This window comes from Pristis pectinata, chromosome 11 (genome assembly GCF_009764475.1).
Source record: "Pristis pectinata isolate sPriPec2 chromosome 11, sPriPec2.1.pri, whole genome shotgun sequence".
Classification (NCBI taxonomy): Eukaryota; Metazoa; Chordata; class Chondrichthyes; order Rhinopristiformes; family Pristidae; genus Pristis; species Pristis pectinata.
Genome location: NC_067415.1, coordinates 36,649,848 through 36,674,764, shown reverse-complemented (window position 1 = coordinate 36,674,764; position 24,917 = coordinate 36,649,848). Strand labels below are relative to the sequence as shown.

At 39.4% G+C, this 24,917-nt stretch overlaps 1 protein-coding gene across 2 annotated transcripts; it reads left to right on the top strand.

Annotated features, from left to right (window-relative positions):
• The first annotated feature begins 54 nt into the window (after window positions 1–54).
• On the top strand, window positions 55–19,464 carry c11h2orf49 (chromosome 11 C2orf49 homolog). 2 transcript variants are annotated; one of them, XM_052026707.1, is made up of 4 exons: window positions 55–197; window positions 3,289–3,455; window positions 7,540–7,906; window positions 15,956–19,464. In XM_052026707.1, the coding sequence occupies exons 1-4, from the start codon at window positions 93–95 to the stop codon at window positions 16,010–16,012; spliced, it is 696 nt and encodes a 231-aa protein (XP_051882667.1). In that variant the 5' UTR covers window positions 55–92; the 3' UTR covers window positions 16,013–19,464. The 2 variants fall into 2 exon arrangements, with proteins under 2 accessions (XP_051882667.1, XP_051882666.1); XM_052026706.1 differs by lacking the exon at window positions 15,956–19,464 and having other exon boundaries at window positions 7,540–8,187.
• Window positions 19,465–24,917: the final 5,453 nt, after the last annotated feature.

Below are 24,917 nucleotides of genomic sequence, written 5' to 3'. Positions count from 1 at the left end.
CTGTGACGCGGCCCCAGTCTAGCTGCGCTGTGATTGGTGGAGCGGAGGTCACGTGGGAACCCGGGGACATTTGTTTGCGGGAGCGGCTAAAGATGGCGGTGGGGGAAGGGTCGGTTGGACGGGCTGAGTTTGATGCTAATTTGTTGTTGCATCCAGAGCTTCTGTCCGGGGAGTTTCTCCTGCAGCTCTTAGAGCAGGTGAGTTGGAGAGATGTGGAATGCTTCTCAACCTGGTCCCATTGGCTGTTTGCGTTGTTAGGGCCCTGTTCAGAGACCTCTGTTGCTGGTGAGGAGTTCCTGCTTGCGAGTCAGGGTAGGGGCATTGGAGATGGGCAGAGGCACCTACAATGAGCCATCATAACTTGTTTGAAGGCATATCTGTGAGCGGATGTCACAAAATTGGTGGAGTTGTGAATAGTGAGGAAGGTTGTCAAAGGATTCAGTGGGATGTAGACCAGTTGAAAATGTGGGCAGAGAAATGGCAGATGGGGTTTAATCTGGCCACTTGTGAGGTGTTGCTCTTTGGGGATCAAATTGAGTAGCGCAGGATCCTTAATGGCATTAATGTATAGAGGGATCTTGGCATGTGGACCAGTGGTTCTGACATCTACCACCATGAAGTGCTTTGAGAGGTTGGTTATGGCACGCATCAACTCTAGTCTACCAGACAACCTGGACCCATTGCAATTTGCCTGTTGCTGAAACAGGTCTACAGTGGATGCCATGTCCCTGGCCCTACACTCAGCTCTGGAGCATCTGGACAATAAAGGCATCTATGTTAGACTATTGTTTATTGACTACAGCTCTGCCTTCAATACAATAATCCCAAGTAAGCTTGTAACCAAACTCTGAGACCTAGGACTCAACACCTCCCTCTGTAACTGGATCCTTGACTGTCTAACAAAACAGACTGCAATCGGTGAGGATAGGCAGCAATACCTCCGGCATGATTATTCTCAACACTGGTGCCCTGCAAGGCTGTGTCCTCAGCCCTCTACTCCCTACACACTCATGACTGTGTGGCCAGATTCTGCTCTAACTCCATCTACAAGTTTGCAGATGATACCGCTGTTGTAGGCTGTATCTCAAACAGCAATGAGTCACGGTACAGGAAGGAGATAGAGAGCTTAGTGGAATGGTGTCCTGACGACAACCTTGCCCTCAATGTCAACAAAACAAAAGAACTGGTCATTGACTTCAGGAAAGGGGGCGGTGTACATCCACCTGTCTACGTCAATGGTGCTGAGGTTGAGAGCTTCAAGTTTCTAGGAGTGAACATCACCAACAGCCTGTCCTGGTCAAATCATGTAGAAGCCATGACCAAGAAAGCTCACCAGTGCTTCTACTTCCTCAGGAGGCTAAAGAAATTTGGTTTGTCCCCTTTGACTCTCACCAACTTTTACAGATGCACCATAGAAAGCATCCTATCTGGATGTATCACGGCTTGGTACGGCAACTGCTCTGCGCAGGACCGCAAGAAACTACAGAGAGTTGTAGACACAGCCCAGTGCATTATGGACACCAGCCTCCCCTCCTTGGACTCTGTCTTTACCTCTTGCTGTCTTGGTGAAGCTGCCAGCATAATCAAAGACCCCACCCAGGGCATTCTCTCTTTTCTCCTCTTCTATCGGGTAGAAGATACAGGAGCTTGAAGGCATGTACCACCAGAATTAAGGACAGTTTCTACCCCACTGTGATAAGACTGTTGAACAGTTCCCTATACAGTGAGATGGACTATGACCTCACGATCTACCTTGTTGTGACCTTACACCTTATTGCACTGCACGTTCTCTGTAGCTGTGACACTTTACTCTGTACTGTTATTGTTTTTACCTGTACTATATCAATACACTCTGTACTGACTCAATATAACTGCACTGTGTAATGAATTGACCTGTACGATCAGTTTGTAAGACAAGCTTTTCACTGTACCTCAGTGACAATAATATACCAATAACTCCCTGAAAGTGGCAACACAGGCAAATAGGGTGGTTTAAAAAAAGGTGTACAGCACGCTTGCCTTCATCAGTCAGGGTGTTAAGTATAAAAGTTGGGTAATCATGTTGTAGTTGTATGAAAGTTGATTAGGCCACATTTGGAGTGCTGTGTGCAATTCTGGATGCTGTATTGCAGGAAGAATGTAGAGGTGGGTAGAGTGGGTGCGGAAGAGGTACACCAGGATTTTGCCTGGATTCAAGAGTATTAGCTATAAGGAGAGGTTGGACAATTTGATTTTTTTCTCTGGAGTGTCAGAAGCTGAGGAGTCACCTGATAGCAAGTATATAAATTTATGAGGCACAGACAGGATAGATAAAGTCATTTTCCCAGGGTGGAAATATGAGGGGCATTGCTTTAAGGTGAGAGGGGGAAAAGTTTAAGGAGATGTTTTTTTTTACAGAGTGGTAGCTACCTAGAATGTGATTCCAGGGGAGGTGGTATAACAGATACGCTAGCAATGTTTAAGGGGCATTTAGACATGCACGTGAGCAGGGATAGAATAGAAGGATACAGACTGTGCAGGCAGTTGGGATCAGTTGAATTGGCATCATGATTGGTGCAAATGTGGTGGGTTGAAGGGATTGTTCCTGTGCTGTATTTTTCTATGTTTTTTGAGGTGATGTAGGATTTGGATCAGCATAAGTGGCCAAAGCCAGAAATTGGAGTGGGATGGAAAAGTTCTTATCATGCGTGGATCCAAATGCATTGGGTGAAATTTCAGTTGTTATCCACTTGTAATAAAGAAAGAAATTTGGCTGTGGAATCGATAGAGTAGAAATAAATAAGTCATTTTCTGATTGGGTGGCTGCAATTTCTGGGGTACTACAGCGGTCAGTGCTGGTGCCCCAGTCATTCAGAATCTATCAGTGATTTGAATGAAAGGATCAAACATATTATATCCAAGTTTAGAGACGATTCAGACCTAGTTGGCAATATGAGCAGATTTTGTTACCGTTGATTTCTGTAGTGGTTACAACCGAGTCACCTGCAAGTTAATTTCAGACAGAAGACGTCATCCATGTAGCTGAGAAGCTGGTGTTAATTACAGCCCAGACTTCACTATTTCCACAGTGGTGGTATTTGGTGAATTAACAGAGTGAAAATAAACCTATATTTTTACTGGTGTTTGGAGCAGGAAACTATTTCTAAAGTGGTGCGAATAGGAAGATGGTCTTAAAAGTAAACTTTTTGCCCTTTTACGGCATCTCACAAATCGATATGTGCAGCAGAGCTGTTAGCACAGACATTCGTTTTTTTTGGTGATTAACTAAATCTTTGTTTTTCTTTCCAGAGGGAAATAGCTACAGAGAACCTGCATGATGCAGAGAAGGATCAGATTGTCGAAGTGTACATTCAGCATGTCATTCCATTGCCACAGAGGGAGTTGCCCAAGAACAGATGGGGAAGAAAGATGGCTGAGAAAAGAGAACAGGCCATTTGTGCGACACAGAGTATAAGGCATGTAGTTTCTGCTTTGTTTGTCAAAATTAAGTGTTTATTAGTGATGCTTTAAAGATGATGGAAGCTCTGGTTACAATGTTCCAAAATTCTATAGACTCTGGAATGGTTCCTGCAGATTGGAAGTTTGCAAATATAACCCCACTGTATAAGAGAGAAAGTGAGAGTGTCTGACATATTGGTAACAGAGAGAATGCTGGAATCTGTAATGAAAGATGTCAAATCATTTAGAAAATAATTATGACTGAGTGGAGTCCACTTGGATTTATGAAAGGTAAGTCATGGGCGGCACGGTAGCATAGCGGTTAGCGCGACGCTATTACAGCACCAGCGATCGGGGTTCGATTCCCGTCGCTGTCTGTAAGGAGTTTGTACATTCTCCCGTGTCTGCGTGGGTTTCCTCCGGGTGCTCCGGTTTCCTCCCACATTACAAAGACATACGGGTAGGTTAACTTGGGTTTAAAATGGGCAGCGCGGACTCATTGGGCCAGAAGGGCCTGTTACCACGCTGTAAATAAAATTTAAATTTAAAACAATATTTGAATCTTTGAAGATCTATTCTTGTAGAGTAGATCAGGGGAAGCCAGTGGATGTAGTGTATTTTGATTTTCATTAATGGCTTCTGCAGGATGTTGGTGAACAAGGTTAGAGCAGGTGGAATTGGGGGTAATATGATAGCATGGATTGAGAATTAGTTAACAGATAGAAAACCAAGACTAGGAATAAACTGGTCCTTCTCTGGTTAGAAGGTTGTACGTCGCAGGGTACTGCAGGAATTAGTGCTTGAGGCCTCAAAAATAGTAAAACTCGGATAATCCACTATCCAACTATTTGGAAATCATGATGGTTCGGCATCTGGCTCACCAGGTAATTTTTGTCAGACTCCCTTTCATCACATTGGGGCACTGTGGCCCCTGGTTCCCTGTAATGCACTGGGGCCCTAGTTCCTGCACTTTCTTTTAACTTGCCTGATTCACTGGAAAATTTATCCTACTTTGCAACATCTTTAAAAAAAAAATGAATTAAGAGTGAGTTATTAATAGAAATAACATTTAATAATCTGGAAAATTTGCCAATCCAGCACCACCAAGATCCCTGGCATGCCAGATTATTGGTGTTTTACTATATTTACAATCAATTTTTCAAAGTTCAGACACAACATTTCCAAGTTTGCTGATGAGAGAAAACTAAATTGGGAGATATCTTTATTAGTCACATGTACATTGAAGCACACAGTGAAATGCATCTTTGCGTAGAGTGTTCTGGGGGCAGCCCGCAAGTGTCGCCACGCTTCCGGCGCCAACATAGCATGCCCACAACTTCCTAACCCATACATCTTTGGAATGTGGGAGGAAACCGGAGCACACAGAAGAAACCCACGCAGACATGGTGAGAACGTACAAACTCCTCACAGGCAGCAGCGGTTATTGAACCCGGGTTGCTGACACTGTAATAGCGTTACGCTATGTGGGTAGTGCTGAGGCCTAAAGAGGATAAAGTAGATAGAGCAACAATGTGTAGATGAAATACATTGGAAAAACGTGTGGCTATTAACCCGTAGAGAAAACAAAAATGCTGATTATTTTTTTAAGCAGTGAGAGATTAGAAAAAATGTTGATTTCTTTTTCAAAGGAATCTGGTTGTCCTTGTAGGCAAGGCACAGAAAACTAATGTAGCTGCAGCAGATGGTTAGGAAGGCAAATGGTATATTGGCCATTATGGATTGAGAACTTAAGTACAGTAGCAAAGACATAGTACCAGTTAGCGTAACGCTATTACAGTGCCAGAAACCCGATTCAATTCCGGCCACTGTCTGTAAGGAGTTTGTATGTTCTCCCCGTGTCTGCGTGGGTTTCCTCCAGGTGCTCCGGTTTGCTCCCACCTTCCAAAGACGTACAGATTATGGTGGTGACACTTGCAGGCTGCCCCCAGAACTCTCTACGCAAAAAGATGTACATCGAAACACACAGTGAAATACACGTGACTAATAACGATATCTTGTATGGGGCCTTGGTGAGACCATGTTTGGAATATTTTGTACAATTTTGTCTTCCTTGCCTTAAAGATGGAGTGCAGCAAAGATTTACCAGCCTAGTTCCTGCCTTGGCAAGCTCAATATGAGGCTTTATTCAGAGTTTAGAAGAATGAGAAATGACGACTGAATTGAAAAGTACAAAATTCTTAGTGGGGGGAGGGGGTGTAGTTGCAGGGAGGATGTTTCCTCTGCCTAAGGAGTTTAGAAGTTTAGAACTAGTGGTCTCAAAACAAGTGAGTAATCTGGAGTTCTAACCCCTGGAAGGCTTTGGCAACTCTGCCATTGATTGCATTCGAAACTAAGCTTAATAGATTTCTGGCTAATAAAAGAATCAAGGGATATTGTTTGAGGTAAATGATCAGTCATAATCGTGTTCGAATGGCAAAAAGGCTCAAGGGGCCTAATAGTCTTTCCTAATTTTTTTGTGTTTTTATCTTTGTGATTTGAAATTTTATGGGCTCCTGTTAATTCATGCAATTTATTGTTCACGTATTTAATTGTATTGAATAAAGTGGAGGATGCCAGTGATGGGGGGTGGGGGGGAGGACCCAGACAGCATTAGGCTAGTTAACCAAATGGTTAGTGTTGGCAACAAATAATTTTTTGCGTTTGTGTAATTGGACTAATGACAAAAAAAAAATTTTGTTTTTCAACAACACTGATTAGCTGAATCGCTTTTTAGCTCCCTTATGTAGCTCTTTCTGCTGCACTCAGTTTAGTAAACTTGTTCTTAATGTACCTTCATGAACATTTGAGAATACAAAAGAAAATTGTATTGATGTCATGAGAGAATCCCTGTGAAATCCAACTGTTTTCAAACTGGAAAATTTAACTGCAAACCAAGTATTTGTCCTGGAATAGTTTTTATGTTGGATCATTTTATTTCTTTATTTATTCATTGCCTAATTTTTGTACATAAGACAAAATGCCTGTGCCTACAATGTATTTGAGAGAAATTATGCCAATGAAATCAGCAAAAGCTTGATTCAACAAGACAGGCAGTATCTGTGGAGCAACATTTTCTATCAATGACATTTCATCAAATTTTTCTAATGAAAACTCTGCTTTGTTTATTCTTTGGTGTTCTCACCATTTTCTGTAGTGCCTACACTACCTCCATAATGTCATGGTGCGGATTAGCCAGAATAGAAATAGCCTCATTTCCTAGTATTTCCAGATGACATAAAATGATGCCATTCAGCCCATTGACTTGGTGCTGGCTCCCAGGAAAATCCTGTTTTCCCCTATTTAACCTATTCTCTCATATGTCCACTCAACACCTACCTACACAAGAGGCAATTTGGAGTAGCCAATTAATCTTATAACTAGAATGACTTTGAAATAAGGAAAGAAACCAAAGCACCTAGAAGAAACCCATTATCTCAAGGGAAGAATGTGCAAACTGCACAGACAGCACCAGAGATAAAAAATCAAACCTAGGTCACTGGAGCTGTGAGATAGGTGCACTTTGTGCAGCACCACTGGGCCACCCTGAAGGGTAAAGTATTTTCTCTTCTCTATATTTAATTTATACCAGATGTGTTTATTTGTATTACTATCATATTTGCATCTCACTTGTGCGCTCAGCATGAACTCATTGGGATGACTGGCTTCCATTTGTGTCGTAAAGAAACAATAATTTAAAAATGTATTTCACTTAAATGCAGTTTCTTAGTACTGCGTTATCAATGACACATTAACCCTCTCAATCCTCATTGCTCTTGGGTTGGAAGCCGCCCTTATTCCCTGCATCAGGAGGCCAGCCCATTGAAGGAATTCCTCCTCTCTCCAACCTGCATTAACACCAGCCCTGCTGTTACTGCCACAATCAAGAGGAATATGGAACGTCCTTCCAGTGTGATCCTTGACATTTGAGTTCTCTATATCTAGCAGCCCATTGCTTGAGCTCAACAAATAATAATTCCCCATAAACTTTACTCCTGTCCCCCAGTATTTTAGAGAGAATTTTTACCGGTATATTGCGAGGCATTCTGTTTTAAACTTTTTAAATAAAGCATTCAACTGAGTCTTTTGTTATTTATTTTGCAGACCAACATCGGAGGCTTCAAGAAAAAGACCTCTCATTGTGTTTGATGGCAGCTCTACAAGCACGAAAATAAAACTCAAAAAGAATGAAAATGGAATGGCTGATCAAGTGAAACAAGCAGGGATTTCTGACATGAGTCCCAGTAATAAATTTCCTGTCCAGCCAAGTGATACACACATTCTGACTGATAATAATGCAGTCAAAAATCCAGTTCGAGGTGCTGTATCTACCAATGGTATGGCTACCATGAAACATGGAGGTGACATGCCTTTGAAAACTTCACCTTTGCCATGCCCAACATCTCCTGGAGGCACCAATCCCATAAAACTAAAGCGAACGCTTCCAAAAGATGGAGAGGGAGATCCACCAGTAAGTTTTAAGATTTACTGCTTTCAGTCAGACCTAAAAGAAAATGCAGTTATAATGTAACATTTCTTTTGTGTGACTGAGATATAGCAGCTGCAATGTATCTTTTTATATGAATGGAATTTGATGAAATTGGTATGAACTATATGCTGAAGAACAGGTCATATTGAAGAGTGACATTAGACCCAGCCTGTTTGTTTAATTGGAATTATATGAAATAGCAATGTCCTGATGCTTTAAGTTAGTGCATTTGGTCCAATAAACATAATCATATCTGAGATTAACACTTTTTGTTTGTTTTTTGTGAGTGATTATATTTACTATTATACTACTAGCTTTAAATATGCTGTTATAAAAATTGGTGTACAAGCCAATATAGCCCGATGTTTGTGCAAGTTTTCACTGCATTCACCTGCTCAGTATGTTATAAATTTTAACAAAAAACAGAAAATGCTGGAAGTACCTAGCAGGTCAGGCAACATCTGAGGAGAGAGAAAGAGTTAAGTTTCTGGCAGATGGCCTTTCATCAGAACCAGGAACTATTTTTAAAAAAAATTGGGGGGGGGGAAACTACAGATGCTGGAAATCTACAATAAAAATGGAAAATGCTGGAAGCAGGTCAGGCCACATCTGTGGGAAGAGAAACAGAGCTAATGTTTCAGGTCAAAGGTCACTGATGCTGCCTGACGGTATTTTCTGCTTTTAGTTCTGATTTTCAGTATTTGCTGCTTTTGTTGATTTGTAACAAAAGAATTATAACTCTCTTGTTCCCTGGATGCCATTGTTCATAAAGTCTCAAACTTTAGCTCTGCACATATTGCTGATCAGGATACAATATGTAGCCCTTTCTATTATTGAGAGGAAGTAAGTGCGATTTCTTTCACCTTTCCCTGCAAATTATTTATTTTGAGGTTATCCAGCATTTCAAAGGGGTAACAAAGTTATAGTATTTTCCATTGTATTTGTTGCTAATCAAACTGTTAAATTAACCCATTGTTGTTACATTCTTAAGTATTATTAGAGTCTAGATTCACAACCTCTTGAGCTTGCCTTGAAGCTAATGTCATAATCGTTAAACTTTATCAGGAATTTCTTAGCCTCTAGAGCAGAGTCTGTATGTTTGGCCACAAACTACATCTGGCAACTATTCCACCAATTCTGGACCTCCTGTTCTGGAAACTTGATTCAATTTCTTCATATTATTTGTTTTGTCCATCTTGGGTCTGGAGGATTGGGAAAAAAATTATTGTAGCATGATGGTTAGTTCCTAATTGAGATAGCAAGATCTCGATTAGGAACTGACCATGCTACAATAATTTTGCTATCTGTGATCAATGATGTGAAAATGAATGTAAACATGAATCTGACCGTTTATGACATTTTCTGTCAAGACTTCTGGTGCTGGGCAGAATGAGCACGTGACAAATGCAGAGTTGGGGAGCTTCCTCTCCTTACCAACTTCAGGCCAGAGAATGGTATACAGAACCAAACTACTGCCACAGTCTGAAACTTGCTTGGGACTTAATATACTTATTTGTGTTCCTCTTTAGCCTCCTGGTGGATTCCCTTTTGTTTGTTGAACTGAGGGAGGGGTATGTCATAAAACAATTGTCTCATTTTCTTAGGATCCCACTGCCCCATGAACATAAGAAAAGGAAGTTGAGCAGTAAAGATGAGGAACACCTCCTGTTGTCCCATTACTAAGATGTTATAGGTTTATAAAATTTTGTTCAAACATCTGCATTCATTGGCATGCCAAGGAATAGTAATTCCATTTAAGAAGATGGTGTGCACCCTGAAACCTTGTAAAATTTGAACTTGACCTACCTGTATTTATAGAATCAAACTTTTCCACCATTGAATAATATCATAGCTTGATCTCTTATTTCAGTACCATTTTCCTCCACTAACCCCATATCCCTTGATTCTTCCACATCTAAAAGTATGTCGATCTTTATTTTAAATGACTGAGGCTCCTTTGGTGTCCACAATAGAGAATTCCAAAGATTCACTTTCCTTTGGGTGAAGCAATTTCTTCTCATCTGCCCTGAATGGCTGACTCTTTATTTGAGGCAGTGACCCCGAGTTCTAGACTCCCCAGCCAGGTGAAACAACAACTATGCATCTACCCTGTCAAGCCTTATAAGAACTTTGTACATTTCAATGAGAGATCCCTCATTCCTCTAAATGTAAGAGTTCTGTGGTGGAGGTTGATTAGAAAGGAAAGCACACGTAAGCAAAATTTCAACACAGCTAATATACAAGCTCCTTAAAGGAACCATTGATGGACTGGACTTTGAATCATCTGCATAGGAATAGACCATCCAAACTCTCAAGATTTGTCTCACCACTCAAGCAGATTGTGGCAGCCTGTACCTTAATTGCATTAGACTTTACAATCTCAGTATTAAGAATTTCACTTGTGGAGTTCAGATATCTATTAAATGCAGAAAGTGCCTATTTCCCTCAGTAGCTTAGCTCTATTATTGCAGCTTGCTCCATCAGGGGAAATCATGCATTTTAAATATCTTTGCTGGCTCACTACTCAACCTTCTAAGCTTGGGAATACAATCTGAACTTTTTTTATTCCAAAATAAACTTTATTCATACTAAAAGACAAACTATATACAATAATAAAAGTGCAAGCCTTTACATTCTTGTACAGATCAATCATTAGTGTTAATTTTTTATATAAAAAAAACCCAGCACCAATGCCACTCATGTGGCTCCCTGGGGGCTACCCAGTCCCATATTTGCAATATTTAAGGGGCTTTCTTGCCTGCCCCTGCCCCTCCCTCTCCAGTGGCAGAAGAACCCTAAACTGTAGTCCTATCTTTGTATAATTTAACTCTTTTAAACTATGAAGTGAATTCTAGAGAATCTGCATTGTACCCCATCCTCCACCTGTCTCACTTGTGGTGCAAAGTATAACACTGATGCAGTTCTCCAGACTGGGGGTCTGGAACATTCAAAGTATGTATTTTTTTATGTTTCATACCTTCTCAATGAACATTCCATTAGTGTTTTTGTTTTTACTGGTTTATGTAAATGGACACAAAGATCCCTTTGTCAAGATAGTTTCATGGTAATTCCAGACTAAGAAAATGATCCTGTTTTTCTTTTAAATTCAAAATTAATTAATTATCCCATGCTTCTCCACATTTAACTCCATTTGCTCACTTAACCTAGGCTCATTTGCAACTAATTACTTGCTCTGAAGAAGGCAACATACTGTTCACTATCTTAGTGTTGTGTTTCAAATTGGATATGTATTTTTTTTCCCTCATGATTTTCTTCCCTCATTTGACAATTCTGATCTCTCCAGCAACTTCTATTTTAATAATTCCACCAAAGATCAGAGTGTTTTCTTGTGCCAAGCCTCCAATCAGTGGAACCCCCTTCTGAAACCTCTGCCCTATACACTGCTTCCCTTGTTTGTTCCTTAAAGCTCTGCAGTCAAGCCTTTGATTTATCTGTTCTAATAGTGTTCTTGTAAAGTCCTATGGAATGTATTGTGATTTAGAAGTGCTAATATAAGTGCAGACTGTCAAATATGGTGTAAAGCTGAGATCCAGTAAAGACCCATGGGGAGCCTTGCCCATCATAGAATCATACTGTATGGAAAGAGGCCAATATGCTTGTGCTGTTCTGGTTCTTTGCAAGAGTTATCTGGGTAGTCCTGCTCCCGTGATTCCCATAGCCTTTTTTCTCTCCTTTTCATCTATATATACGGGTCACTGTTGATGGATTCTGAATCTGTTTCCACCATCTTTCAGGCAGCACACAACTCGGTGCATGAATTCATTTTTCTTTTGCCAATTACCTTAAACATATGTCATTTAGTTACCATCCTACTAGTGGAATATGTTTCTTCCTAGCCTTATTAAACCTTTAACCTACTCTAAGGAGAACAAGTACAGCTTTTCTAGTCTTTCTACTCAACTCAAGTGCCTCATTCATGGCATAGTTCTTTTGTATGCTCTTAAAGACCTCGACAACATATTACTGTTGAGGTCTAACTAGTATTTTATGAAGATTTATTACAACTTCCTTACTTCTGCATTCTGATCTCTGGAGTTTTTGCTTTTTTTTTGTATTGGCTAGTAAACAGTTTGTTGTTGTCTTTGTGAGAGCAAGTAATTAGCATAAAAGATAACAATTTTAAGCATCAGTTATATTACTGATCAAATTTATTCAATTCTTTGTACTAGTTTAAAACATATATTGTGTTGGAAGCCATCCCTAGGCCATATACCCTGGCTGAATTTATTGGTAGATTCTGCTAATGGTGTTTGTTTGCAGGCCTTTGAAATTTTAGCTGGCTCTTTTGGGTGCATAAATATCAATAGAATAAATTCATAGATTTAATGTACTAAGAAAATGATGATAACCTTTCATAACTGGCAAATGATTCTGTATTTTCTGTAAGTCATTTTCACTTATTTGAAATTGTATTATCTAAAGGATAAGCAGGAATTGAACTTAAAAATACCTTTGGTGATTAAACCCCCTTTCATCTGCATTCATTAAATTGGACCAAGCACCTAAATATATAAAGCAAGAACAAGTTTTCAAATCTGATTGATTGCATTAAATCTTGTAGATTTTGACATTGCCTTGCAATTCTGTTCAAGATAAAACACAAGGAATGAAATTGCTTTTCAAAACTAGTTCAACTTCAGGTGCAATTGACTCCCTTTTTGCTGATTGCGCCTGGAGTTGAAGTTCTGTTCCTATATAATGTCCATTTATAATGCCAAGGATTTCACATGCTTTTTAAAAAAAGTTTTACTTTCAAAGATTTGTATATATCAACTCCCAGGTTCCTCTGTTCTTGCACCTCTTTTAAGATTATATGCTTTTAGTTATTGCCCTCTTTCATTTTTTTTGCTTGCAAAATGCATCTTTTGATCTGCCACCTGAATGCCAATATCAGCCGTCTGCCTGGATGTTCCTGAAGCCGCCTCCTATCCCCAACATTGTCACGTTCTGTCAACCAGAAAACATTGCTTTATCACTATCTCCTAATGAATTGCCAGCCCACATCATGAGTTTATTTCCAATTCTGTGCATTTTCAATTTTGCATATAATTTGTGTAGTATCTTATCAAATGCCTTCTGGAATTACCTATTGATAAAACCCATATATATTCCTTTGTTTACTGTGTTAGTAACTTCAATAAAATGTTCAGCTGGCTTAACAGATATGAGTTACTTTTAATAAATCCATCCTGACTCTTGAACTCAGCTTGCATTTGTCCCAATGTTTATTAACCCTGTCCCTGATAGATTTTGGCAATGTCCCCACAATATTATTAGAAATAATACAACTGTAGTTTCCTGACTTATCATTTACTTAAATAATATAATGACCTTTGCAATTTTCTGATTCAAAAGCATGATTTCCAAATCAAGAGAACTCTGAAAATGTATATCTTGGGCATCTATAATGACCTTGCCAGTTTCTTTTGATGCGGTAATGTGGAAATCATTAGATTTTGGAAATTCGTCCATCTTAAAGTCTATTATCAATGTTAAACTTATAATTAGATCTCTCTTTCCTCCTATTTCACTGTGGTTGCAATTCTCATTTTATTTCCACTCATACTTGTATAAGCTTTTTCTTTATTCTCTTCAATACCCAAATGAATTAGTACTGAAAGCTGCAAAGAGACAAGACCATAAAGAAAGTGGAGGTCCCTTCGTCTGAAATATCTATTGAAGTCATTGTAACTGAATTTTGAAGACAACATACAATACAGTATCGTTATTATATAATGTGTTTAGCACAACCAATTGGTTGAAATTCTGAGCAGTCAACTTATTGTAATGCAGGGATCATGAAAGAAGCCATTACACCAGAGTTCACATATTTACTAATCTATCCTTTACACCTTCTCCAAGTGATATGAGGAAGTTCCAAGACCAACTTTTCTATATCTTTTCCAAACAGGATTCCATTATTGAATAAAGTTTCAAGGGTCCAGATATATAATACTTTCCAGTACTTGCACTTTATCCTTGTGGTATGACTGAGAATATTAATAGGACCTTCTTTCAGCTTGCGATAGTTGTATTATGGAGATTATGGGATGCTATTTCTAACTGGATGGGATGGACCTGATAAAGATGAACAGTGATCTTCTGAGCGAGCTAGGGCTTTTCTCTTTGGAGAGAAGAAGGATGAGAGGTGACTTGATAGAGGTGTACAAGATGATAAGAGGCATAGATTGAGTGGACAGTCAGAGACTTTTTCCCAGGGCGACAATGGCTAAAACAAGGGGACATAATTTTAAGGTGAATGGAGGAAGGTATAAGGGGGGATGTCAGGGAGTGGTGGGTGCATGGAATGCACTGCCGGCAGAGGTTGTGGGGGCAGATACATTAGGGACATTTAAGACACTCTTAGATAGACACATAAATGATAGAAAAATAGGGGGCTATGTGGGAGGGAAGGGTTAGATAGATCTTAGAGCAGGATAAAATGTCGGCACAACATTGTGGGCCGAAGGGCCTGTACTCTGCTGTAGTATTCTATGTTCTATGAAAACTGCAGCAGCATTCCAGATTTCCAGCATTTCTGAAGCAGCACACGAGATGCTGGAGGAATTCAGCGGATCAGGTAGCTCAGCTCAGATCAGATCAGATCGGTCCAGAGGAAGGGACTGTCCATTTTCCTCCATGGACATTGCCTGAGCTGCTGAGTTCCTCCAGCATCTCGTGTGTTGCTTCAGATTCCAGCATCTGCAGTCTCTTGTGTTTCCAGCATTGCTGCATAGGGAAGGAATCATTTGTTCAAATAAATATTTGAGTCAGTGATTAGTTTTATTGCTCTCCCCAGAACAGTTTTGAAATATAATTTGCATATCGGGAAGAGGGTGGGGAACTGGTTCTAGCTGGATTGTTCTTGCATGAAACTATTACAGATTTGATAGCCTCCGCCCATGCTGTCATCAGTCTCTGTTAATGTCATGGGAAATGATCTTTTGCTAACTTAAGTTTTGGCAAGGAGATTGCAAGTGGTGGACAGCATGAGGGTGACGCACCTGGGATGCATGGCCTGAGAGGGTGTTCCTGTCCTCTGTACCACCTCAACCAGTCCACGCTGGCATTCTAGTCGCTTCACTGCAGAGTTGAAAACATTGCTTTACTCATACATACGGTCTGACAGTCACAGAACAGAAAATAGGTCCTTTGGCACACTGAATCTGTGTTGATCCTCAAGCACTCATTCATACTAATCCCATTGTATTCTCTCCACATTCCACTTTACACCTCTTCCCACCCCCCACCAGATTCTGTCCTACACCCACACACTAGGGCCATGTACAGTGGTCAAGTAACCTTGGAACCTGCACGTCTTTAGGATGCAGGAGGTAACTGGAACTCCCAAGGGAAACGCGTGAGGTCATGGGGAGAACTGGGGAAGTCCACGCAGACGGCACTGGAAATCAGGTCTCAACCTATGGAGCTTTGAGACAGCAGCACTACCTGCTGAATCACTGCCATTCAATTGGTACATAGCTATGTACTAATGAAATATTCCAAACAAATTTATTATTCTAAACAGGAGCAGCACAGTGGCAGAAAGGAGGTGAGTTTAGTCCCTGATCTCCAGTGCAATCTGTATAGAAGTTACACATTGTCACTATGAGCTTGTGCTTTTCCCTCAGGCGCTCCAGTTTCCTCCCACCCCACAAAGGGAAACTGGTTGATTGGTAATTGGCTACTAAAAGTGTGTAAGTGTGAGGCACGAGAATCAATGGTGTGTGAGGAGAGTTGATTGGCATGTGAGCAAGATTATGTTACAGGGAATTAAGTGGGGAAATGAATGGGATTATTCTGATTTAAGATCGGTGGGCCAAATGACAATCTCCTGTTGTAAAAGAATATGAGAAAATATTTGAAAAACCTTAGATTAGTTTAAATGCACAATGTGTTTGGATATTTTAAACATCTTTTGTTTCTGGTGAAAGTTTAATTTGAGTACATTATCACTGTTATGCACTGAACGCATAAATATTGCAAATAATATTTTGTTTTTGCCTGCAGGGGGAGTTAAGATCTGCAGAGCCAAAGAGAAAGATTCAACATATTACTTGGCCATAAAATCCACCAGTCCTAATATTCCAGGGAAGGTGTTTTATTTATATTTATGATTTAGGCATGCCAACAAGCCTCTTGGAAATGGCAGTCTAATAAACAAACTGGAAATGATGTTATACTATTTTTAAAAAGATCACATGACCAATTTTGGTTCAGTAAAATAGCCCAAGTACTGGGTTGCATCCCCCACTAAGCAATTTTGTACTACAGTACAATTTATACATTCTGTACAACAATGGATTTTTTGATTCAGCTTTCTGTTTGTAAAAGGTTCCAATAATAATCTTTCGACTAGAAAATAAATATCTCATGTAGCATATCAGATGTGGTACATCACTTTATGCATAATTACTGCATAAATTATTAGGTCTACATATAACTGCATGAACAGTAGGTGTAAATCTAAGACTCATTTTTAATGTTGTAATAATGGTTAAAGAGCAACATTCTGGCTTTTGTTAATTTTATACTCTATTTTTCCATATGAACTCAGATTAGTTTCCAAAATAAACTCCATAAGCATTTTGTGTTGCAAACCAAGTCCCAAGTAAAACACATAAAAGTTGATGGCTCTGTTGAGCAGAAATGGTGACAGGAGGGTGCATAAGAATAAATCCAATGAGAACAGGCAGTGTTTCATTGATTACCTTATTCTGCTGGAAATGTAAACTTGTTGCTATCTATTGGTTTATCGAAGGGCATATTGTCAACACAAATTTTAAATAAAGTTCATAAGACTTTTTTATTTCTGAAATTGTTACATTGTATTCACATGCATGTGCATATTAGGAAATTCCCTTAGTATTTTGAAACCCTTTTGCAAATTATTATGTGTTTTCCTGTCTGCAGTTCCTGGATTCTTATCAAAACTTATAAACTAACAGCCCTGTATACAAACAGCCATAAGTCTGTGTAAATGTTTTTCTTGTGTAACAGTTTGCCCCATTGAAGAAAGGCAGATAAGGGATCCATGTGGAAACAAAGAATTTTCATTTATATAGTATATGATGACATTGTATCCTAATGTATGTCACATGTTGAATTACTTTGCCATCACTTTAGTGAGACACAGATGCAAATGACATATTGAATATAATGGCTATCCAATAAGAAGTTCAGATTAAAGTGCAAGTGAAAGACTTCATTATGTTATGGTTAGGTGCCTTTTAGGTAAGTAGTTCCTGTGGTATATATTTTTATATTTTATTGAATTGTTGTGTTCTTCAGGATGTTTGATATTAGTAGTTTGGAATGTGAAATGGCTTTTCATTTTAGTGTCCCAGAATTGGTATCAAACATTCCCACATCAAATATGTCACAGCAACTGCCCCTAAGTGTGCCTCAACAATGTGCCTTAACTTTCAGAAACACACACTGATGACATCAATATGGCACTTCTATGTCTGTGAATAATTATCCTAATGCTCTGAGAAAGTTTGTTAATTAGTGTCAAAACAGATATGGTGCAATAACCCAATCAGACAAATTAAGGTGATTCTGCTAGAAGTTGGTTTTTGTAGCAAAGTCCACTAAACCAACTATGCCTATGACTATGAAAAAAGGAGATCTTCATCCATGCAAACTGGACTAGAATCAGACCTGGTTCCCTGAGGTGAAAGCAGCATGTATAATCCTTGCATTCTGAAACACACCTATTTTATATAGCTGATTCTGTCAGAAAATATGATTAAAATTGTAGCATGCCTGCTCTGTATTCCAATGTTTTAATGTACATGATCAGAGACTTGTGCAACTGGGAAGCAGCAGTGGAATGGGCCTTACAATAATTATCTAAAATTTTGCTTGTGAGCATACATTTTCACTCCATTACTTTAAGGATATACACACATATCTCTCTAAGAGCCAGCAAATATAAAGTTCTGCACATGACCTTGTTTTTGATGTGGTGTTGAGGCCATCTACTTGATTTAAGAGACCACCTGAGTAGAATCAACCCCTAAATCTATTCCGCACAGTGCTGGACTCCAACTATCTGTCACACCAGTAGTCATATTCCCGACAAGACAATTATCCAAAAACTTTGACTGTATTCTGTAAAGAAAGAGCCTAGATTTATACTGTTTCTTCCATGAACTCAGCATGTCATGAAGTGCTTTACAAACAACATAGAGCATTTGAAGTAAACTCGCTTTTGTAAATTAGGAAAGCAATGGCTAATTTGCCACAGCAAATTCCTACAAACGGCAGTGGGATAGATAATCAGATAATCTTTTTGATAATGTTTGAGGATTGAATAATGACCAGGATGTCTGAAGATCTCGCTGCTCTTCTTAAAATAATGGGCCTCAGTTTAGCAACTTGTCCAAAAGACAATATAGCTCTTTCTTAGTATTGCAGTAAAGTGCCAGATGAACAAATCTCTTGTGTGGAGGTTCTATTAGTAGTTTTCTGATTCAGAGGTTAGTGTGCACCATTGAGCTACTGCTGACACCAAGATTGACCTCCTGGGTTGGGATCCAAAGAGAGTCCAGTGATAGTGCCTCAGAAATGAGAGAATCAAGACCAGTGCAATGAAGTGCGAAGGAATTTTTCCTGTTTTGAACAACACCAAGAAACCAAACAAAACCAGGGGAACCAAACTCTTTGGAATAATGGTGGTCAATTTTAAAGGAAGATATGTAATTGCCGAAAAAGAGCAAAATCTGTCTGATTCTCAAAATTAGAGTGAGCTATAATGAGCAACTACATAGAGAATACTTCTAACAAAACCCTGCAGTAATATATTGTTATTAGTTATTGTTTTTCCAATACCTGCCTCTTTGCATTTAAAGCATCATTAAATTCTCCCCATGGATTTTATTTAGGGGAGGCTCAAGTTGGTGTATAAATCAAGTTGGTGTATCTTCAACATCAAGTCAATAAATATGCAGCCGTTTTATAATTAACTTTCTAAATTAATTGCCTCATAATTATTGTGCACAGAGAAATGTTCTGCTGCGGGTATTAAGCGAAAGGCAGTATAATTGTGACATTGCTAACCAGTTGGATGAAGATGATTGGGTAATTCCCTATCAATCAAGCTTGGTGCCCACACTACTATCATTAAATAAGATTAATCTTCTACACATAATTTCTATGTAATTAAACTACACAATCTACATTTTTCTGTTGAATTTGCCCTGCTTTTATTGGCAGACGTTGTTGTAGTTTCTGTTTCTTTTTTATCACTGTCATCACTGAGTAAATTGACTTTATTTACTGCTGAATAGCCTACTCACTATGAATCATCCTCTCCATCCACCTCCAGTACATTGATTCACATAAAGTTGTCAATAAGTACTCTAAATGAGGCTAAAATGTTTGTCAAAAATGATCCCAGATTACCAAGCTTGCTACATTTGGGCTTTTATTATTACATCTGTAAATTGAATTATTTTGGTGAAATGTAACAGAAGTTAATAGGATATTGATTTAGATGTGAGTATTTTTTGTATGAGTGGTAAAATAAATTATCTTAATCTTTAAGGTTTTCTCTATTTATTTTCTGTACACAGATAAATATAATTGGCACCATCTATCTATTCATATTTGGTTGACTTAGACCTCAGTTGCCAAAGTATTTTGGGTTTTTTTGAATGTTAAAGACTTTTACAAACAGTTAATATGAAGAATATGTGGAAGTCGGGTGCCACCAGCTGCTAAGGCTATCCTGCCACTTATGCTCAGAGGTGACTTGCTGAGCCACGCAGTGAAAGACTGCCCTAAGAAAGTACATGTTCCAGTGGCAAATAGCCAGTGAACTAGGCTAATTCAATAGCCAGGTGCGGATCTGCTGTATTACATGTTAAGAGTGCACTTCTGTTTTCAAAATCAAAATCACATGTGAGAAACAAAATCTTCCCTTTGTGCATTGTGAATAATATTTGAAGCAACACATGTTTGGCTAACTTGCAATACAATATATTGTACTGTCTTTTGATTAACCATTGTATTACACAATGGAGTGTTCATCCAAAAGATTTGTACCTGAAGTGAGCATTCTCCAAATCAGCTGGGTTTTCAGGTTGCTTCAGATTCCCACGTGAAAGGAAATTAATGCAGGTAATTTGTAGCCATACACAAACAGCTTGTAGCAGCCACTCACCACATGGCACCACATGGTTCAGGCAAACCAAGAAATAAATGCCTTATAAAATTTTAATTCAAATATTTTGCAAAACCTGCATTAATTAATGTACTAACAATTTAGCTGATAAATTAGGTCAACTGCTCTTGAAGCTAACTGACTTAATGGATACAGCAAAGTTGGTGGTTGGATTTTCAGGAGCATTTTGGAAGCAGAACCTCCTCACTGTATCACTGAAGACCTTGGCACCATCCAGATCATGGAGCCAGAGTCTGCGATACCTCAGGCCAGTAAGATTTACATTCTGCATCTAGAGCAGTCAAGCATGTGCAAAGGAGGACCAGATCAGCAAGATATGGCCCATCAGTGGCTTTGAGGGGGTAAATAATGAAGGATTATTTTCACTGCTTGGCATATCAGTAAGAAGGAAGCAAAGATTTAAAATCACTAAAGGAAAAAAAGAAGATACAGAGTTTTTAGAACACAAGATGATTTACTAAAATAGCTTTTAAGGTGAAAACTAACATTAAAAGTGTATTGGATAAGAAAGGATTTAGAAATATATAAATATGTACACAAGGGGATGAAAGTGAGTGGCTAGCATTAGCTAAGGATATCATTTCTATGTTTATTCTAACCTTGAAAGGTGAATGAAGGAGGCTTAAAATATATTTATACTAACATCAGAAATAACAAGATAAACTTAGAGCATTATTTCAAGGTAAGTCATGACAGTAGCTAATGTGGCAAGTATAAATTAGCAACAAACAGGTTTAGAACTGATCCTAATAAATACCTAATTGATATGGTGTGATCTGGGCCCCAAATGGTCATGCAAGCAAGGAATAAAGGTAAAGCTCTGGATTTTGGGATACCATAGAGATCAGTGTTGGATCATTCCTGCTTATTAGTGTATTTAAGCAATTTAGTACTGAAGCAGAAATAAAGCTAAGATTGCAGGTAAAATCAAATGATACTGAAAGAAACAAAACAGTAGGAAAGCAGCAAACTAGGTAAAATGGATTGGGAAGATTAGCCAATGCAGGAATAGAACCCTTCTATGATGAAAAATGCAGGGATGGAAATAAAAAGTAAAACTACAATAATTCTATGTTGTAGGACATACCACAGAGAAATCTGTAAATTAGTTGTGCCGTGTGGAGGAGTGTGGGATGGGGGGATATGCGGGAGGAAGGGATTAGGTAGTGTGAGGGTGGTTTGATGGACGGCACAACACGGTGGGCCGAAGGGCCTGTTTTGTGCTGTATGGTTCTATGGTCCACCCCAGCCAACGGCATAGTGAATGGCAGCTGTAAGGTTAATCAGATGTGAATTGTATCAACGTGAAGTTTAGCACAAGTCCCGATAGCTAAGTGTGACTCCACACTAAGTACATGTATGGCTACACAGGGAATACAGCAGGGATATCATGGGATTGGAGCCAGTGAACTTATATTTAATTTAGGTCATGAAGCAATGAAGAATGCTTAAAAAATTGACTTATACTGAGAAAATCATGAAGAATGCTGTTTATTAATCAAGATTCTTAAAAGAAGAAGTAAATTGATGGAACATTTTGGACAGCAATGAACTCAGTAACCAGGGAACTCAAAATTAAATTCAGAAGTGAACTTACTTCATTTACTCACAGGGCATTTATCATGTGGAGCAATAGGGGACGATTTGGTGAAAAACTTTATGAAAGAATTTGGAGTTGGGGCAGGAATAATAGAGAGCAATTCACTGTTGAGATATACTAGATCAGCTGCAGAATTTTACCCATCTAGTATATTCCTAAATTCAAATTATTGATTCAAGAGATGCTGTTAGCTGCTGTGACAGGATTTATGGAAGGATAACTTAATGGAACAAATCACTTCCAAACTCTCCCCCTAGTAATGTGAGTACAAAACAACTTATATTTATGTAACACCACTACCATCACAAAGTGACACAAACCACATACATGGGAAGTTTGTCAGAACAAAAATTTGACACGGAGCCTTGTATTGAGGTGTTCGGGCATATGAAAAAAATTTTTCTAAAGGAGTTTTAAGAAGCATCTTGAAGGAGGAAAGAATGGTAAAGAGTTGGAGAGATTTAGGGACAGAATTCCTGAGCTTACAGTCTTGGAAAGTTGAAAGTGTGGCCACTAATGGTGGAACAAGTACATTCCAGGATGAACAAAACTAGCAGAGATATATCAGAGGGTAGTAAGACTGGAAGAGATTAGAGATATGAAGGAGCAAGATAATGGGATTTCAAAACAAGGATTTTAAGATCAAAGTAATTGTTAACTGGGGGCTAATGTAGGTCAGCAAACACAGGGGGTGATGGGTAAATGGGATGGTGTAAGTTAGAACAGGGCAACAGAGTTTTAATTTCATTGACTTTGTATACTTTGTCTCTGAGAGGACAAAGTGGCAGACAATTGGCAGAAACCAAAAGGCAGGATATCCGGGACTAAATCGCTCCCCAGGAAGGACACTATGTGTAATTAAAGTGGCCCTTGACAAACAGCAGGGTTGAAGAAACAGAAGATGATGGTGTGGTCATATGTAATCATTTCATATCCCGCTGCTTTGTCACTCATCTTGGGTTGTGGATGTCCCTAGTATTTACTATCCATCCCCACAGTCACTTACCTGTTAACCCACAATCTTTCCTGCCTTACAAGTTGCAGTAAGTGTAAACGTACAAATTTTACTCCACTCCTCTCTCCCAAACCCCTTTAACATGCTGGATGCAGCAATAATGTAGTTTAGTTTGACAGCTAAAGACTCAAGTTTCAATTGCAGAATAGGTAGAAGACATCCAAAGCGTGAGGTATGCATTGGAAAGTTAGACTTCTCACTGCTCGAACTGCTGACAATACACTGCAATCACCACTGGAACTTGAAGGGTGTAAACACTCCAATAATCTGTCCTCCGGCAGCATTTCTGTGGCCCTGCTCAGGAGGAAAGTCAATGGCCAAGTGAAACATGTACCTGCTGTTGTCACAGGATGACAGCAATTGATTCTCCTGGAGTCACACTTCCAGTGGCTGTCAGTTAGCCAACCTAAATTGCCACAGCTCATATGAAATGGTGTACCTCATACGCAAGTCTCATAGGACCAGTTCTATTCAAGGCTATCTACAAAATCCTACATTAAAATCAACAGTCTTTTAGCAGCCTTGTTGCAATCACTGCAGTAGCACTGCATTGAAATACAAAAATAGGAAGTGTGACCAGGCACCAGGGGGATACACACGGATGATTCGTTGAATCCATCTGGAAGAAATGCAGCTGGGCATAAAGAGGCTGTTCAGATTGATTCCTCAGTTCTTAATCTCCCTCTTTCCATTCCTCTTCCTCCTCTATCTGCTCTGCAACTATGCATTGGAAAGGTAGTGGTAAGGACTGGTGAAAGCAACCAACTCTGGCAAGTAGTCCAGGGTTGCTCCCCAGCAGTCCAGCTCGGACATTCTTTTGTTTCTCAGGATGCCCATCTGCTCCATCAGTTTTGTGGCAGTATGGCATCCATTGTATGTATGCAGCCCCCATATGTGCAAGTCAGGCATCAGAGTCAAGAGCCACGTTGTCAGCTTATAGGCCTTTTCTCCCAGTTGATACCTTTTGGTTGATCATTGTAGTTCAAACGCACATGGCAGAGTGGACGATTACAGAATGAAGGCATCATTAGAGCTGGCAGGTTACTGTGCAATGTGTGATGTGCTGTACACGTTCATGAACCAGTTAGAAAATGAAATCTCTTTTGGCTGCAACACATCTCTTAGTTGACATGTGGTGTGCATAAGTGATGTGCGTGCTCGTAATCCTCATGAATCTGCATACTCCCTCCACTTGCTGCTCTCTGCGAAGGGAAAATGAATTGCAGTCAGCTCTTTTTAAATAAGGAGCATCAGTGATGTCCCAAATGGAACAGTGGATGGCAAACTATGAAATGCTTAAAATGTTCTAGGAAGGATCCCGACACATAAAGGTTCACTTTCAAAGCAGACCTTGCCCTATTCTAAGGGTGCAGTTTGGCTGGAGCTGGTGGGCTATTTTCTATGAAGACATCCCTGCAGAGAAACCTGACAACCTGGGCTGCACAGTGATGCAGCTTGCAGTGCTGCTGCATCACAGCTCTAGGGACACAGGTTCCATCCTTACTTTGGGTGCTGTTTGTGTGGAGTCTGCATGTTCTCCCTGTAAGTGCCTGAGTTTCCTTGATGCACTCTGGTTTCTTCCCACATCCTGAAACATGCATTTTTGTAGGCTAACTGGCCACTGTAAATTGCCCCTAGTGTGTGAATGAATGGTAGAATATGGGAGGAGAAGGGATGTTGATGAGAATGTGGAGAGAATAAAATATGAGATTATTGTAGATTAGTCAAATTGATTGTTGATGGTTGGCATGGGCTCAATGTGCTGAAGGGCCTGTTTCCATGCTGTATGACTCTATCACCATGACTGAATAACACAAAAAATATCAAGCGGAAATGGCTCATGTTATTTTGCTGAGTTTCTGGTGGGAAAAGAGTTTCTTGAGTACCCTGACTTGATATGGCCTCCTCCCCCCTTCCTCCTGATCCTCATTCTTGTGTCATCTACTCATTCTTCCAGCACACTGTACTGCAAGGAGAATACCTATTAACATTAATATCTAGAAGTAACTGGTTTATACAAAAACCTAAAGTCCTTCAGCACCTGACTCATCCCTGCCATACACTTCAGCAATACTCAAGCAGAATTTTGTGACTTAGGACATGCTCTGTGGAAAACTAAACTTTATTACTATAATTTTCATTGCAAGTTTCCTTCTGATGTTATAGA

Bases quoted from the DNA above. Each gene is read 5' to 3' on its own strand.
- c11h2orf49 (XM_052026706.1), top strand. From the start codon at position 93: ATGGCGGTGGGGGAAGGGTCGGTTGGACGGGCTGAGTTTGATGCTAAT. The intron at 198-3,288 runs GTGAGTTGGAGA...TTTTCTTTCCAG, and splicing joins TCCTGCAGCTCTTAGAGCAG to AGGGAAATAGCTACAGAGAA. The intron at 3,456-7,539 runs GCATGTAGTTTC...TTTATTTTGCAG, and splicing joins TGTGCGACACAGAGTATAAG to ACCAACATCGGAGGCTTCAA.